Consider the following 16,329-nt stretch of genomic DNA (forward strand, 5'->3'; position numbering starts at 1 on the left):
AGGGCATGTTAGGCATGGAATGGATGGATGAATAAAACGTTCTAGGAAATAATTTGAAAAACAAAATTTTTAAATATATTTTTATTGATTTCAGAGACGAGAAGGGAGAGAGAGAGAGGGAGAGAGAGAGAAACATCCATGAGAGAGAATCATCAATCAGCTGCCTCCTACTGGGGATCAAGCCCACAACCCGGTCCAGGAATTGAACCATGACCTGGTTCACAGGTCAATGCTCAACCACTGAGCCACACCGGCTGGGTTAAATTTTTTTTTTTAATTGGTTTTCCACAGAGAGGAAAGGAGAGAGATAGAGAGCTAGAAACGTCAATTAGAGAGAAACATCGACCAGCTGCCTCTTGCACACCCTCTACTGGGGGTGTGCCCGCAACCAATGTACATGCCCTTAACCGAAATCGAACCCATGACCTTTCAGTCCGCAGACCGACGCTCTATCCATTGAGCCAAACCGGTTCGGCCAGCTGGGTTAATTTTAAAAATGTAGAGAAAAATTAGGATTCCCACACTTAGAGACTTGAAGTGGGAATGTGGCACAGGAGAGACAGGAAGCTCTAAAATAGGCAGTGGGGACAGCCCACGAGCAGAAAGACCTGGGACAGAGGGAGCACTAAAGAAACCAATGTGGCTCTGCAGAGAGCACCTGCCAGGCTCGAAAATTAAAAGGCAGGAATGGAGATGAACCAGGGAAGCCCTTGATAAACTGAGACTTAGAAAGGATGTAGAAAGGGAAAATGTCGGTTACATTCAGACTAAGGAATAAACAGGAAAGGATCCCTCGGATGGGGTGTCAGGCTGGCCTTTGTTGGAAACAGATTTTCTTCATTGTCCCCTGAGCATTTCTGACCTGGAATGAGTAAAGCAATGCAAGGTTGAGAGGAAATGGAAACTCCAAACAAAAGAGAAGGGAAGGAAAAAACCTAAGCACCTAGCCATTTAAAATGAGATGCAAATCCCAAGATGCCGAAATGCCTTTGTAGGCACCATCTGGGAACCCTTGCCAGAGAAGCTGGTGAAAGGAAAGGCAGCACAGTGCAGGATGGCTGCAGATGTCCTGATAGTCAGAAGACAGGGAAAAGTAGATTCTGGGCCGGGACCGGTTTGGCTCAATGGATAGGGCGTCGGCTTGGGGACTGAAAAGTCCCGGGTTTGATTCTGGTCAAGGGCATGTACCTTGGTTGTGGGCATATCCCCAGTAGGGGGTGTGCAAGAGGCAACTGATCAATGACTCTCATCAATGTTTCTAACTATCTCTCTCCCTTCCTCTCTGTACAAAATCAATAAAATATATTTTTTTAAAAAAAGTAGATTCTGGAAACTCCAGGGGGGCACATTTGAGGTAAAGTCCCCCCAAATTTATTCTAGAATACAATATTATACAGAGTGAGAACACCTAGAAAAATAGTTGGTACCTTCACTAAGTACAGATACAGTAAATTAATGCCAACCATAATTAATTACTATTTATTTGGAAGGCCACTAGGAAAATTCCTTGAACACCATGTGCCTTGTTTCCAGTTAGACATTGAGGAGACAATTGGGAAAACTGATCTCGGAGCGTCCAGTCAGGTGGACTCGTCCGTCTCCCCCATTGGTTATCCAGGTGATGCAATCTGGAGAGAAGTCTTAAGTTCCACGCTTTGGGACTCTGTAGGCCCTGCACGTGGTCAGCTCAGTTATCAGTGCCTGCCACACTCAGCCTGTTTGCAGATGGCACCACTTACTGAGAGCAAAAGCTAATATTTGTCTGAATCAAGATTCTAAAGCATCTTGAAACAGTGGCTGAAACCAACAGGGTGAATTTAAAAGAAGTGGAGCCGAAACCGGTTTGGCTCAATGGATAGAGCATCGGCTTGGGGACTGAAAGGTCCCGGGTTCGATTCCGGTCAAGGGCATGTACCTTGGTTGCGGGCACATCCTCAGTAGGGGGTGTGCAAGAGGCACCTGATCGATGACTCTCTCTCATCGATGTTTCTAAACTATCTCTCTCCCTTCCTCTCTGTACAAAATCAATAAAATATATTTAAAAAAATAAATAAATAAAAGAAGTGGAAAGCAAGTGCCACTGTGTTACAATCGCCTACAGTATTCAGTACAGTAACATGCTGTACAGGTTTGTAGCCTAGAGCAATAGGCTATACATACCATCTAGGTTTATGTAACATTCTATGCTATTTGTACAATGACAAAATCTCCTAAGGACATATTTCTCAGACTATCCCTATTGTTAAATGAACAATGATGATAAGAGAAACCTTGTTACTTTTTAAAATATATATATATTTTTTAATTGATTTTTTACAGTGAGGAAGAGAGAGGGATAGAGAGCTAGAAACTTTGATGAGAGAGAAACATCAATCAGCCGCCTCCTGCACATTCCCCCACTGACCGGAATCGAACCCGGGACCCTTCAGTCCGCAGGCCAATGCTCTATTCACTGAGCCAAACCGGTCTTGGCACTTTGTTACTTCTTTACCAGTTGGCTACCCTAAGCTCAAATTCTGCTTAGATTCTTCACTAATTAAGCACCCAAACCTAGTTTCTTTTGTCAATTTTTCACAAATTTATTGTTTCTTTGAAAAGAATAAAAATGGCCTGCTTTGGTCATTTCTTGAGCTTCCCGTGGTTCCCCCAAAAAAAGTGCAAAGACCTGCATTTAGGTTTTTCTTTTTAACCAGCTGCGTAAGCATAGGAGGAAGGAAGTTTGGCTTGACAGTGGTGAATACGGGAAAAGGCTGAGGGCTTTCAGCCGGCCTCAGGTTGAATAGAAGCCAATAGGAGTGGAGCAGCTGCTTCAAAAGATAGTGGTTCTCCCCACCCATTTTTATTTTAGGTACAAAAGGGTGAAACAGTGAAAAGTGTGTCTCTCCCCCATAACCATGCCTCTCCCCAGGAGGCACCTGCTGTTCACAGTTTCTAGTTGATCCTCTGAGATGTATTCTAAGCACATAAAAGCAAGTGCAGGCCTTCTTTTCTATTTTTACATAAAGGGCAGCCTGCTGTACATCTTGTTTTTCACTGATCAGTAAATCTTAGAGATTATTTCATATCATTATTCAAAATAATTCCTCATTCTTTTTTTTTTTTTTTTTTTAAATCAATCTTTATTGTTCATATTATTACAAAGGTTCCTCATTTCTTCCCCCCTCCACCAGGTTCCCACCCCACCCTCTGCCCCCTCCTCATCCCCCATTGTCCTCATCCATAGGTGCACAGTTTATGTTCAGTCTCTTCCTCCCTCCCTCTCCCCGATAGTAAATCCCTTTTAAGATAGTAAATCTGTTACTTAGCATTTTCTCATATCAATAATACCTCCACATGCCCAATGATACACTTCACACAAAAGACATTTCCAAATAGGTCAACCAGCCTCATCCAGGCCCCACCCAAGGCACTCACAGATCAACACCCCAGCGCTATACTAACTCAACACATCCAGATCTAAGCCTTCATCACTTGATTCAGCAGACCCTCAAGTTCCCGCAAAAGTTTCTAGCCATGTCTGAGAGGCAGCCGTGGGCAGGTACAGGCGAGGAGCGAGCTGTTTCGGGCCTGGCTGCTCCGGGCCTGGCCTCTGTTGCTCTGGTTCGTTCCACAACCAGCTGCTCCGGGTCTGGTCACTGCCGCTCCCGACCTAGTTGCTCTGGACTTGGCTGTTGCTGCTACAGGCCTGGCCGCACCCGACCCGGCTGCTCTGGGACCGGTTGCTCCGGTCCCGGCCGCTCCGGGCCTGGCCGCTCCCAGCCTGACAGCCGCTGCTCCGGGCCTGGCTGCTCCCAGCCTGGCAGCCATTGCTCCTGGCCTGGCCGCACCAGACCCTGCTGCTCCGGGCCTGGCAGCTGCTGCTCCGGGCCTGGCCGCTCCCAGCCTGGCAGCCACTGCTCTGGGCCTGGCCGCACCAGACCCGGCTGCTCCGGGCCTGGCCGCTCCCAGCCTGGCAGCTGCTGCTCCGGGCCTGGCCGCACCAGACCCTGCTGCTTCGGGCCTGGCCGCTCCCAGCCTGGCAGTCGCTGCTCCGGGCCTGGCCGCACCAGACCCGGCTGCTCCGGGCCTGGCCGCTCCCAGCCCGGCAGCTGCTGCTCCGGGCCTGGCCGCTCCCAGCCTGGCAGCCGCTGCTCCGGGCCTGGCCGCACCAGACCCGTCTGCTCCGGGCCTGGCCGCACCAGACCCGGCTGCTCCGGGCCTGGCCGCTCCCAGCCTGGCAGCCGCTGCTCCGGGCCTGGCCGCTCCCAGCCTGGCAGCCACTGCTCCTGGCCTGGCCGCACCAGACCCGGCTGCTCCGGGCCTGGCCGCTCCCAGCCTGGCAGCCGCTGCTCCGGGCCTGGCCGCTCCCAGCCTGGCAGCCGCTGCTCCTGGCCTGGCCGCACCAGACCCTGCTGCTCCGGGCCTGGCCGCTCCCAGCCTGGCAGCCGCTGCTCCGGGCCTGGCCGCTCCCAGCCTGGCAGCCGCTGCTCCTGGCCTGGCCGCACCAGACCCGGCTGCTCCGGGCCTGGCCGCTCCCAGCCTGGCAGCTGCTGCTCCAGGCCTGGCCGCACCAGACCCGGCTGCTCCGGGCCTGGCCGCTCCCAGCCTGGCAGTCGCTGCTCCGGGCCTGGCCGCTCCCAGCCTGGCAGCTGTTGCTCTGGGCCTGGCCGCTCCCAGCCTGGCAGCTGCTGCTCCAGGCCTGGCCACACCAGACCCAGCTGCTCCGGGCCTGGCCGCTCCCAGCCTGGCCGCCGCTGCTCCAGGCCTGGCCGCACCCGACCCGGCTGCTCCGAGCCTGGCCGCTCCCAGCCTGGATGCTCCGTGCTTGGCTACTGCTGTTCTGGGCCTGGCTGCTCCCAACCCGGCTGCTCTTGGCCGGGCTTCTCCGGGCCCAGCCACTCCGTGTCTGGGTGTTCCTGGACTGGCCACCCTGGGCTTGGCCGCCTCTGCCTCAGGCCTGGCTGCCACTGCCCCAGGTCTGGCTGCTCCAGTGCTGGCCGTTGATGCTCTTGTTCTGGCTGCTGCTGCTCTGGGGCCTGGCCACTGCTGCTCCGGGCCCAGCTGCCACTGCCTTGTGCCTGGCCTCTCTAGGCCTGGTCGCCGCTGTTCCAACATTCTGTCCCTTTTTTCTCTCTTTTTTTTTTTTCTTTTAAAAAAACAAAACAAAACGCATTTATGTTGCAATGTTGGCTGGTGCGTTGAGTTCTGACTTAGTCTTTGATTTTTCAAGATCTTCTTTGTATTCTTTCTTAAGTAATTTTACTATCATTTGCTCTCACTTGATTTCTTCACATTGAGAACTTCTTTGGTTTCTTCCTCCTTGTCCTGGGAGCTCAGCAGGTTGGCCTGTGGCACCCCTTTGTTCTCCGCGGGCTCCCGCGCTGCTCCAGCCTGTTGCCGGGGTCGGCGCCGCCCAGGAAGCAGCCCCCGTCCTTGGCTCCGTTGCCAGCGCTCAGCAGTCGAAGGCTCAGGGGCACCCCCCCCACTGGGGGCCCCGTCGCCCGGCTCCTTGCTGGCGCCCGGCTGGCCGGTGTCCGGCAGGGGCTCCTGCTCCTCGTGGCGTTCCTCCAGTCTGGAGCTTTCTTTCTCCCTCCCACTAGGGGAGTCCAGGATCAGAGTCAACAGACTGTCCTCTGCGCACAGTGTGCGCGACTCCGGGGGCTCGGCCTTTCGCCGCGCTCCCAGGACTCCACCTCACAGCTCCGTCTCCCCCTGCCCGAGCCTGGGTCCCCAGGGACTGGCCCAGACCTGGAGTTCGGGGCGGTCTGGACTGAGGCTCAGAGCTGCCGCCGGAGGCTTTGTTTCTTCCGGCTAGGGTAATCCAGCATCAGAGTCAACATTCAGTCCTCTGCGCGCCATGTGCGCGCGACTCCGGGGGCCCCGCGTTTCGCCGTCCCCCGGGATTGTCTCCCCCTGCCGGAGCCTGGGTCCCCAGGGTCTGGCACATAACTTGGGGCTCAGCGCTGCCGGTTCGGGGGTTCAGCTCAGGCTGGGGGTTCTATTTCCTTCCTGCTAGGGAACGCCAGGCAGCACCCAGCCCTCTCCTCCTCTCCGGCTGCGACCTCTCCGCGCGCACGTGTGTGCGAGCGCGCAGCATGTCTCCGTACCTTAGGCTTTTTTTCAGCTCCTCTGATTTTCCTTCTGGTTTTCTCCCTCCTTCCTATTGTAGAGTTTTCAGTCAGTCGACTACCTGTAGCTCTGGGCAATGTCCACTCTACATTTTAGTTGTATTCCCTTGAAATTGTTGTGAGCTGCTGCGGCTAGGTGTATACTCGAGCAGCCATCTTGGGTCCTCCCCTCCTCATTCTTTTGTAAAGGATGCACAGTATTCTGTGTGTGTGTGTGTGTGTGTGTGTGTGTGTATATATATATATATATATATATATATATATATATATATATATATGCCAGAATTTAATGGGCCCTCAGTTGCTGGACCTATAGATCATTATAGATCATTTCCAGTGTTCTGCTATTATAACCAATGCTTCAGTGAATAAATAACTTATTTCAAATGTGTTGGCATGTATCTGAAGAAGTGCTGTCTGAGAAGTAGAATCACTGAGTAAAAAGGTATACACACTTTAATTTTGGTAGATATTGTCCAGTTGTGACCACTAACAATGTATGAATGTCAGTTTTTCCACCTCCTCACCAACAGATTGTGTTACACATTTTATTGCCCTTTGACAACCTGAGGGGTAAAAAAAAAAAAAAAAATGGCATCTTACTGTAATTTTCTTATTCTAATACCTTTTTATTGTTTATATCCTTTACCCATTTTTCTACTAAACGGTCTTTTTCTTAGGGCTCTTTGTATATTAAAGAAATTTTGTAATGTGAGTTACAAATATGTTTTCCAGTTGTAGTTTGTCTTTTTATTTTGCTTCTGCCATGTTTTCCTTTTTTTTTTTTTTTTTTTAAATTTTTTAGAGAGGAAAAGAGAGACACATCAGTGTGAGAGCGAAACATCAATTGGCTGCCTGCACACTCCCTACAGGGATCCAGCCCACAACTTGGGTATGTGCCCTGACCTGGAATTGAACCAGAAAACTTTCAGTACATGGGCTGACACCCAGCCAATTGAACCACATTGTCAGGGGGCTGTTTTCCTTTTAAGCTGTATAATAAAATATATATTCATCTTTTTTTTTTTTTTTTTTTACTTCTGGAATATATGCTATCGTTCAAAGTTCTTCCTCACTCAGAAATGTTTTACAAATCATCAGTTGATTTTTCTCAGTACGAGTCTGGAGGCACTGGGTTCAGCTATGGGATTCCTCTTCACAGTCCCTTGTACAGTTGCAATCAGATAGTGGCTGTGCCCCAAGCCGTCTTGAAGGCTTCCTCACCCCTATTGTGAGCAATTGAGGCTGGAACCACAGCTGGGGCCAGGGACAGTTCTTGGGTGTCACTTGTGCACCAGGCCCCACACTTAGGTTTAATGCCCTGTTGTCACCACTTAAATTCTTTTGAATAAGAGGCCTGCATTTTCGTTCTGCCCTGGATCTTGCCAGTTAACTAGCTGGTCCTGACTGAGGCTGTTGGCCACTGCACCTACAATTTCCAGGTGGCCTGGGCTTTCTCAAGCCACGGTGGCTGGGTTACAAGTGGGAGTTTCCAGAAAGAGACGCAGTATCATCTTTTATGACTGAACCTAAATCCTCCTAGCAGGGAGTAGCAAGGTCACAGTGTATGAAGTGGGGAGAGAGACTGGTCCCAGCTGTCCTTGCAAAATGCAGTTTGCCACATCTGGTCATGAGCAGATCACTTCCCAACCCTGGCCTCAACTTCGCCATCTGCGGGAGGGTGGGGGTGGGGGTGGGGGTGGGGGAGAATGTTCTGTTCTCTTCTGGGCAAAGGCCAAGGGCGAGTTGGGACCTTGATCCTGGAAGCCACTCCCAGCTTTCCCCTCCCAGTACCCAGGCCAGCAGCTGACCTGGGAGCTCTGACCATTTTCTCCCCTGGAGGTCTGAAATCTCCAAGGAAGGCAGAGACTCAGCGCCCTGACATCTGTTTCTCCTGCTGGCATCTTTGCTTGGCTAACTACTCCTCTGCTGTCATTTCTCCCTTGGGGCGTGTTGTCCTCTCTCTCATTAACTTCCCTTCACCTCCCTGCACGGTCCCTGGCCACTGAGATCTGTTAATTCCCCTGTAATCCCCTGGCAAACCAGGAAGCTAATTAAATTGTGAGTTTGTGCCCTAGCTGGTTTGGCGCAGTGGACAGAGCATCACTCTGCAGACTGAAGAATCCCAGGTTTGATTCCGACCAAGGGCACATGCCAATATGCCTAGGTTGTGGGCACGATCCCCAGTAGGGGGCATGCAGGAGGAAACCAATCAATAATTCTCTCTCATTATTGACGTTTCTATCTCGCTATCCTCCCTTCCTCTCTGAAATCAATAAAAATATATATTTTTTAAAATGTGTGAGTTTGCACGGCACCCTGTCAATCTCTGCATCTCTCTTCTCAGTCTCTCCCCCACCTGTCTCTTCCCTTTGCCTATCTTACCAGCCCTGCGCAGTTCAGATCCATCTGAACAGTGAGTACTTTCTCCCACATCTCCCTCCTCTCCACTCTTCTGTCCTGTCAGTCCTTCCCTCTGCAGCCAGAATGGTCTTCTCACAACACGCTCTCAGCACTCTCCCCTCTGCTGTGGGATAAACTGAGCTCCTCCTCTCAGCATTTAAGCTACACACACCTTACCTTCCACATCATCCCTGGAAAACCCCTCCCTTCTGAACTGAGCATGCTGTTCCCAAGCCCCCATTATGCCGCCTGCACCCCTTTGGAGTTAGTCTGTCCTTGGACTGGGTCATCCATCTCACTAGGTCAGATCCCCACCATTATTTTTTTAAAAAATATTTTTATTGAGAAAGGGAGAGGGAGAGAGAGAGAGAAACATCTATGATGAGAAAAAAGAATAAAAACATCTATGATGAGAGAGAATCATTGATCGGCTGCCTCCTGCACACCCCCTACTGTGGATCAAGCCCACAAACCGGGCATGTGCCCTGACCTATAGTCTGACTGGGACCTCCTTCCTGGTTCATCAGCAGTTCACAGCACCGCTCACCCTGGAGTCGCCTATCCGGCCCTGCCTCCCTCTCTGGCCCTTGAAGCAGCCTCAGCCACTTCTGATCAGGCCCTCGGCCCTCCCCCAGCAAAGGCACAGGGAGGCCCCTGATGCATCCTCCTATCAGGTCAACCCGTTATGGCATCCTGGTTAATTAGCATATTTATTATATAGAGAGAGATAGATAAATTGATTGATTCTTAGAGAGAGAGGAAGGGAAAGGGATAGAGAGATATAAACGTTGATGAGAGAGAAACATCTATTGGCTACCTCCCACAAGCCCCTTACTAGGGATTGAGCCCAATACTTGGGCATGTGCCCTGGTCCAGGATCAAACCAGTGACCACTTGGTTCATGGGTTGATGCTCAACCACTGAGCAACACAGGCTGGGCCATGATCTCTTTTTCACCTATAATAGTTCTGTGTCCACATGCAGCCACTCCTACTAAATGATTAGCTAAATGATTAGCTCCTTTAGCACAGAGTCTCCAGTCTTACTCATCTCAGCTTCTACCTGACATGCCATTGTTGCTCCAGCCCTCCGTATACATTCCAGGAGGAGAAGAGAGACAAAAAAAGTGCCCCCCCCCCCCCCAGCTGAGTCAGTCCCTGTAAAGCAGGAGAGTACAGCAACTCTGATTAAGAGAGTTCAGCTCCCTGAGCTCCGGGGGTTTGGGGCAGGGGGGTGTCTAAGCCCAGAGTGGGGCCTTGGGAAGGGCCTTTGATGAGTGTTACCTGGGAAGACAGCTGTTCTCAGCCCCTCACCCCCATCCTGCTACCCTGGCCCCAGCTAGGCAGGCTGTCAGGGTCCCTCTGCACACAGGCCCTTCACTCCTTTCCTTGTCCCTCCCACCCCTCTCCCTTCTCTCGGGCGCCAAAGCAGCCTTTCCAGCCAAAATTCGGTTCTGCCCCAGGAGCCCTCTCCGTCCTCACCCCCTCCCTGTGATGGCCCGGTCCTTTGTCTTCCTCCTCCCGTCTTAACCAATGTGGGCATTTGTTTTCGGGTTTGGAGGTGAGGAAGAAAAACTAGGTCCATTTAAGCCCTTCCTTTCCGGGCGACATTGACCCACTTACCTTCTCTTCCCTCAGACCCCCTCCGCCAAGGCCACTCAGCCTGGACATCTGTCCCAGCCCAAGTCTCACCTTGCACTGTCCTTGCAGCCCAGAGGCCGAGCCGGTCTGTGTCCTGCCCCAATCCCCCCACCCCCACCCCCCGCCTCCAACCAGGGAGGAGGAGGGTCTGTAGAGTACCCTGGGCCTCTCCCAGTCTGGCCCCTGCCGCAGGCCTCAGTTTCCCCTTCTGCTAACTCGGATTCACGATGCCTGCACGCTGGAGCCCGAAGGATGAAGCCAGCCCCAGGGAGTCCGCGCGCGGGGAAGGGCCCGGGGTGCGCGCAGCCTGCACGGGGGCCTCGGCGCCGGAGCCGAGCCCCTAGGTCCGCCGCTCCTCTTCCCGCCGAGGCGCGCCCCTCCCTCTCGCTCTCTGCTCCCCCTCCCCGCCTCTCCCCCGCCCGCCGCTCGGCTCCCTCTCCCGCCGGCCTCTTCCCCTCGCGCCTCGCCGCCCCGGCCCCCGGCCCCGCAGCCCCAGCCCCGCCGCCCCGCAGCCCCTCCCGCCGCAGCGGGCGTCTGTGCGCGGCCCGGAGCCGGAGCCCGAGAGGCTCGGAGCGGACCGACCCGACCCGACCCGACCTCGGTCCCCAGCAGGTGAGGGCAGCCCGGGGCCGGGGCTGGGGGTGGGAGGAGGCGGCCAGGTTCGTCCTGATGGGGAGCGGGGGCGGGGAGGGCGCGTGGAAACCGGTCCTTCCCCGAAAGGAGGATGTGGAGCTTTCCATGGGATGCTCAAGGGCTTTTTCTCGGAGAAGATGCATAAAGGAGGGTCTGGCGGGGCGGGGCGGTGGGGGGGGGAATGAGGGGAGGAGGCCCTTTTGGAGGGATTTTTTTTATCCACGAGAAATGATTAATTGGCTTCTGTGAAGGGGGTTTGCGAGCCTTCCAGGTAGGCGGGGAGGGGAGTCTTGAGGGAGGCAGGGTTTGGGGGGAGGGTTGGGCGAGGAGAGGGGCTCTGAGACCCCCTTAGCCCGGCATCGCCGCACCTCCCCCATGGGTTCCCGCGGCTCTGCCCACTTATCTGTGTCCCAGTTCTTTCTCTTTAAAGATGACTGTTTTGCGCTCCACCTGGACAGAGCTAGGAACAGCCATTTCCTTCCCTGCAGCTGTGATGCCCACCGGGCCCCTCCCACCTCTGCCCTGCTCAGGGAAGGGGTTTAGGGATGGACGGTCGGGGACCTAGGCATCTGGGAACGGGGCAGCGGTGGGGGAAGCGCAGGTGGGGTACTGGCCACACAGGAGGACCCTCTGGCGCTGGTGGGTCACCAGCCGGCTGGGGGGCAGATGGGCAGGGTCCCAGGGCAGACCCCCAGGAAAAGCTCAGATGCTCCCACACCCTCAGAAGGCAAAACGCTAGAGTGGTGGCTGGTTGGTTTGATTTGGTTTGGCTTCCTTTCCTCACCCCCCGATGTCAAGACTCATTCCACTCAACTCCCCTCCTAATGGTGCAAAAAGGGAAACTGGGGCCAAGGACAGGTTGTCTGGAAATAGCTGTGTCTAGGAGGGAAAGGCCGTGGGGAGGAGGGCACACTGATTTTGGAGTCAAAAACCCCTTTTCAAGGCATGCCTCAGTGCTCCATGCGTGACCTTGGTCCAAAACACCTCCTCTTGTTGGGCCGAGGCTTTTCTCATCTGCAAAGTGGGCGAGGAGCCACTGGTCTGCCCGGGGTGCCATGTGCCCAGACATCGCCAAAGGGGAATGCACGGAGGTGCAGACATCACCACTCCAACTGCAGATGCCTCTCCCGCATCAAGGGTATTGGCTAACCTCGTGGTCGGCAAACTGTGGCTGGAGAACCACATGTGGCTCTTTGGCCCCTTGAGCGTGGCTCTTCCACAAAACACCACGGCCTGGGCGAGTCTATTTTTGAAGAAGTGGTGTTAGAAGTTTACGTTTAAAAAAGTTGGCTCTCAAAAGAAATGTCAATCATTGTACTGTTGATATTTAGCTCTGTTGACTAATGAGTTTGCCAACCACTGGGCTAACCCATAGGATCCTTTGTAGGAATTAGGAAAGGTACCTCCTCTGGAGGGAGAGGGCTCAGCGGGGCTAGGGACTCAGGGCCTTTCTTAAGAGGATTAGGAAAAGGCACACTTTTCTCCAGGAACAGCAGCCCCACACATTTGGGCAAGTGCAATGTGGGCTAGATTTCAGTGCCCACCTTCCCTAGAGCGAATGCCCTTGCTGAGCAGAGCACGACTGTACAGCTGCACCTGGCAACCCATCTCAGCAGGTCCCCGTGTCAAGAGACATAAAGCTACACATGCGCCCAGGATATTGCCTACCGAAGCCCACAGACTAGGCTGTTGCCCGCTCATTTTCTGTCCTGCTTTGTCTCCACTTCAAGGCCTTTGCGTATTCAGTTCCCAAAGCCTATGCCTATTAGGAAGCTGATGGAACCCCACATCCGAATCGGAGAGTGGCTCTTGTGGGTTAAGCAGAGCCTTCACCAAGCTCCCAAGATAGGAGTTACTGAGTCCCTAACCCCTTATGTCAAGAGCTTGGTCAGGTTGCTTTTCTCAAGGCCAAGAGCAGAAGCATCTACACACTTGGGTGACACAGCCGCTCAGACTGTGTTCACACCTGTTATCTCAGGACATTCTCAGTCAGCTTGTGAAGGTTCCCTCCCCTTTACACAGGGGAAGCCCTGCCCAGAGACGTTAAGGAACTTGCCTAAGATTTCACAGCGTGTAAGACACCTGTGTCAAACACAAGGCCCGCGGGCCAAATCCAGCCCGCCAGGCCTTGCAATGTGGCCCGCACCGCGCTGTCATCACTGCACTCCGCTGTCAGTTTATGACATTGTCAGTTTATGACTGTTCAGTAAACCATTCGGCCCGTTATTTAGGCTGGATTTTAGATTTTGGCCCCTTCTCTGATTGAGTTCGACACCCCTAGTGTAAGAGGTAGAGCTAGGCCCCAGGCCCAGGACCCCTCCACCCCACCACTGAAGAACAACGCTGCTGACCCTACATGTCAGAGGCTGCTGGAATTGTTGCTCTCCCTCTGTTACCACCAGCTCCTGGCTCTCTCCTTTCCCTGGGACCAGCCCCCAAGCTCAGAGAAGGAGTCCCTTTCACTTACTCGGGGGAAGTGCCTCAAAGCCCAACGGTTCTGGCCTCGTTAGTGCAAGAAGGGCCCCTGAGGAATCAGAAGCCCAGTGTGGAAGCTCTTGAGTGGGTCAGAGACCAGAGAAGGGGTCAGGGAGTAGCTATTTCCTTTCCTGCCAAGATGGGCTGAAACAGTAGCCATCATGGAGGACATCAGTGCAGCAAACCAATGCCTGCGTGAAAGGCAAGCCGAAGACCACAGAATAGCCACAGGAAAATGCAGCAACCCAGAGGCTGAAGGAAACTCAGAGACCCCTTGCCCACCCCTGGTGTGCCCAGGACCCTGGGTGCCAAGGGGAAGGGGTCAGGGAAGCCCCTACAAACAGCATTCTCCTTGTATCTGTGTTATATGTATGACAGCTTTTACGTGATTGAAAGGGGTTCCGGTGCTTTTAACAATGAAAGTTTGAAGAATCACTGGCCTAATGGAATGGTTCCCGAAGAGTGGTCCCTGCACCAGGAGCATCTACTTTACCTGGGGATTCGTTGGAAAATGAAAATCCTCAGGCCTCATTAGACCTACTAAATGCAAACTCTGGAGATGAGGACCAGCCATGCATGTGTGAACAAGCTCTCCAGGTTGATAGATTAAATAGAGAAGGTAGCCGGAGACCAGGATGGCGGGACTCACACAGGTTTTATTGGAGGGAAGAGTACCCCTGCCGGCTGCTTCCAGAGAGAGGGGCGGAAGAGAGCAGGCGCTGGGGTACAAGCGCCTTTAAGGCTAGGGGACTGGGCTTAGGGCACTCAGCACGCTGATTGGTGATTAGGGACCTGGGGATTTAGGAATGGGGGCTTGGGGTATTTGGCAGGTGCTGATTGGTGGTTCAGAGCTCGGGAATGTCTGGCCACAGGTGGGGTTTATGTCTGTCCATCAACTGGAGGAAGGGAGGATCTATCACAGGTGACACTGACTGCTGAAGTTTGCAGATCACTGATTAATCCAAGTGCATAGGAAACCGAGTCCTGGTTAAGCATCAAGGGCAGGGCTGGGAAGAGAACCGGTCTCCAGGTCCAGAGCTCCGGGAATTTGGAGGCGCCCCCGCCCAACCCTCCTCTCCTTCTCCCTCTGCCCCCCTTGCAGGCGTCATGCTGCCGCTCCTGCTGGGCCTGCTGGGCCCGGCAGCCTCCTGGGCACTGGGCCCGGCGGCGCCCGGCTCCACGGAGCTGCGCTCGGCCTTCTCGGCGGCCCGCACCACTCCGCTGGAGGGCACTTCGGAGATGGAGATGGCGGTGACCTTCGACAAGGTGCACGTCAACATCGGGGGCGACTTCGACGCCGCCACGGGCCAGTTCCGCTGCCGCGTGCCGGGCGCCTACTTCTTCTCGTTCACGGCGGGCAAGGCCCCGCACAAGAGCCTGTCGGTGATGCTGGTGCGCAACCGCGACGAGGTGCAGGCGCTGGCCTTCGACGAGCAGCGGCGGCCCGGCTCGCGGCGCGCCGCCAGCCAGAGCGCCATGCTGCAGCTCGACTACGGCGACGTGGTGTGGCTGCGGCTGCACGGCGCCCCGCAGTACGCGCTGGGCGCGCCGGGCGCCACCTTCAGCGGCTACCTGGTCTACGCCGACGCCGACGCGCCCGCGCCTGCGCCTGCGCGCCGCGCGCCCGCGCGCCCCGAGCCGCGCTCGGCCTTCTCGGCGGCGCGCACGCGCAGCCTGGTGGGCTCGGACGCGGGCGCGGGCCCGCGCCACCGGCCCGTCGCCTTCGACACGGAGCTCGTCAACATCGGCGGCGACTTCGACGCGGAGGCCGGCGTGTTCCGCTGCCGCCTGCCCGGCGCCTACTTCTTCTCCTTCACGCTGGGCAAGCTGCCGCGGAAGACGCTGTCGGTGAAGCTGATGAAGAACCGCGACGAGGTGCAGGCCATGATCTACGACGACGGCGCGTCGCGGCGCCGCGAGATGCAGAGCCAGAGCGTGATGCTGGCGCTGCGCCGCGGCGACGCCGTGTGGCTGCTCAGCCACGACCACGACGGCTACGGGGCCTACAGCAACCACGGCAAGTACATCACCTTCTCCGGCTTCCTGGTGTACCCGGACCCCGACCCCGCCGCCGCCGCCGCCGCCGGCCCGCCCGGCGCCGGGCCCCTGGAGCTCTGAGCGCCCGCGGGCGGCGCCGAGGGCGAGCATGCCGGGCCGCGCGGCCCCCCTCCCTCGCCGGCGAGCATGGCGGCCCGCCCAGCGCCGCTGGGCGCCAATAAAGCGGGCCTGCGCCGGCGACCGTGTCCGTCCAGGTCTCTGTCTTAACTGCGGCAGTTTTGTCTCTTGGGGTGGGGGGTGAGCGGTGGAGGGGGGAGGCACTGACTATGGCAGGTGTGGGGTGAGGGTCGGGGATCAGAGGGCAAGATTAGTCAGGCTCCCCGGGGAAGGTGAGATGAGAATTCGAACCCGACACATGGAACCCGTGGTGGGCCTCCCACCCACTCATGTCCCTTTGCGGTCAGGTCCTGTCCAACTCCTCCCCGTTGACCTTCCATTCTCGGGGTCCACTGATGGGTGAAGGGGCCCCACCCGGCTACGTGTGGGAGTATGGGAGTCAAGGAAACGGCACCTGCCTTCTAAGGGTCAGCTGTGTGGAGGGGATAGAAAGCAGCGGGTACCTGGGCGCCCCACCTCCTACCGCCCTCCTGCCCCAGGATTAGGAGGGCGGTTTGCTCAGGACAGGGATGAAACAGCTTACTCGGACATGGAAGGACCCAGGAGGCCAGAACAGAACATTTTATGGGGGGAGGGGGGAGGCGGGCTACACAGGATCAGGGGCTCCACCAGTCAGCCTCGGCCTGTTTCCGGCAATCCCCTCCCAGCCTCTCTCCTTCCTCTGAAGTGTTCATCCGAGCCTTGCTGAGATGGACCAAAAAAATCCCTTCTACTCTAAAAATGAACATCTCCCCACCCGCTTCCCTTCACTCTTCCAACAGACAAAACAGAGACGCCCAGGCTGTTCTCCCAGACCCAGGGGGGAAGGTGGAGGTCCTGGGGCCCCAGAGCAGTGGTTGGGCTTACAGGGGTGCCTACATGGCTGGGGTGTGGAGCGTGCAGAAGGCTCCCTTAGA

General features: G+C 55.3%; 1 protein-coding gene across 1 annotated transcript; it reads left to right on the plus strand.

Moving 5' to 3' along the window:
- The first annotated feature begins 10,652 nt into the window (after positions 1–10,652).
- On the plus strand, positions 10,653–15,494 carry C1QTNF4 (C1q and TNF related 4). The gene is made up of 2 exons (XM_084894892.1): positions 10,653–10,762; positions 14,361–15,494. The coding sequence occupies exon 2, from the start codon at positions 14,366–14,368 to the stop codon at positions 15,374–15,376; it is 1,011 nt and encodes a 336-aa protein (XP_084751018.1). The 5' UTR covers positions 10,653–10,762; positions 14,361–14,365; the 3' UTR covers positions 15,377–15,494.
- The last annotated feature ends 835 nt before the right edge of the window (positions 15,495–16,329 follow it).

The sequence above is a fragment of the Pipistrellus hanaki genome (genome assembly GCF_964339955.1).
Source record: "Pipistrellus hanaki genome assembly, chromosome: 9".
Taxonomy (NCBI): Eukaryota; Metazoa; Chordata; class Mammalia; order Chiroptera; family Vespertilionidae; genus Pipistrellus; species Pipistrellus hanaki.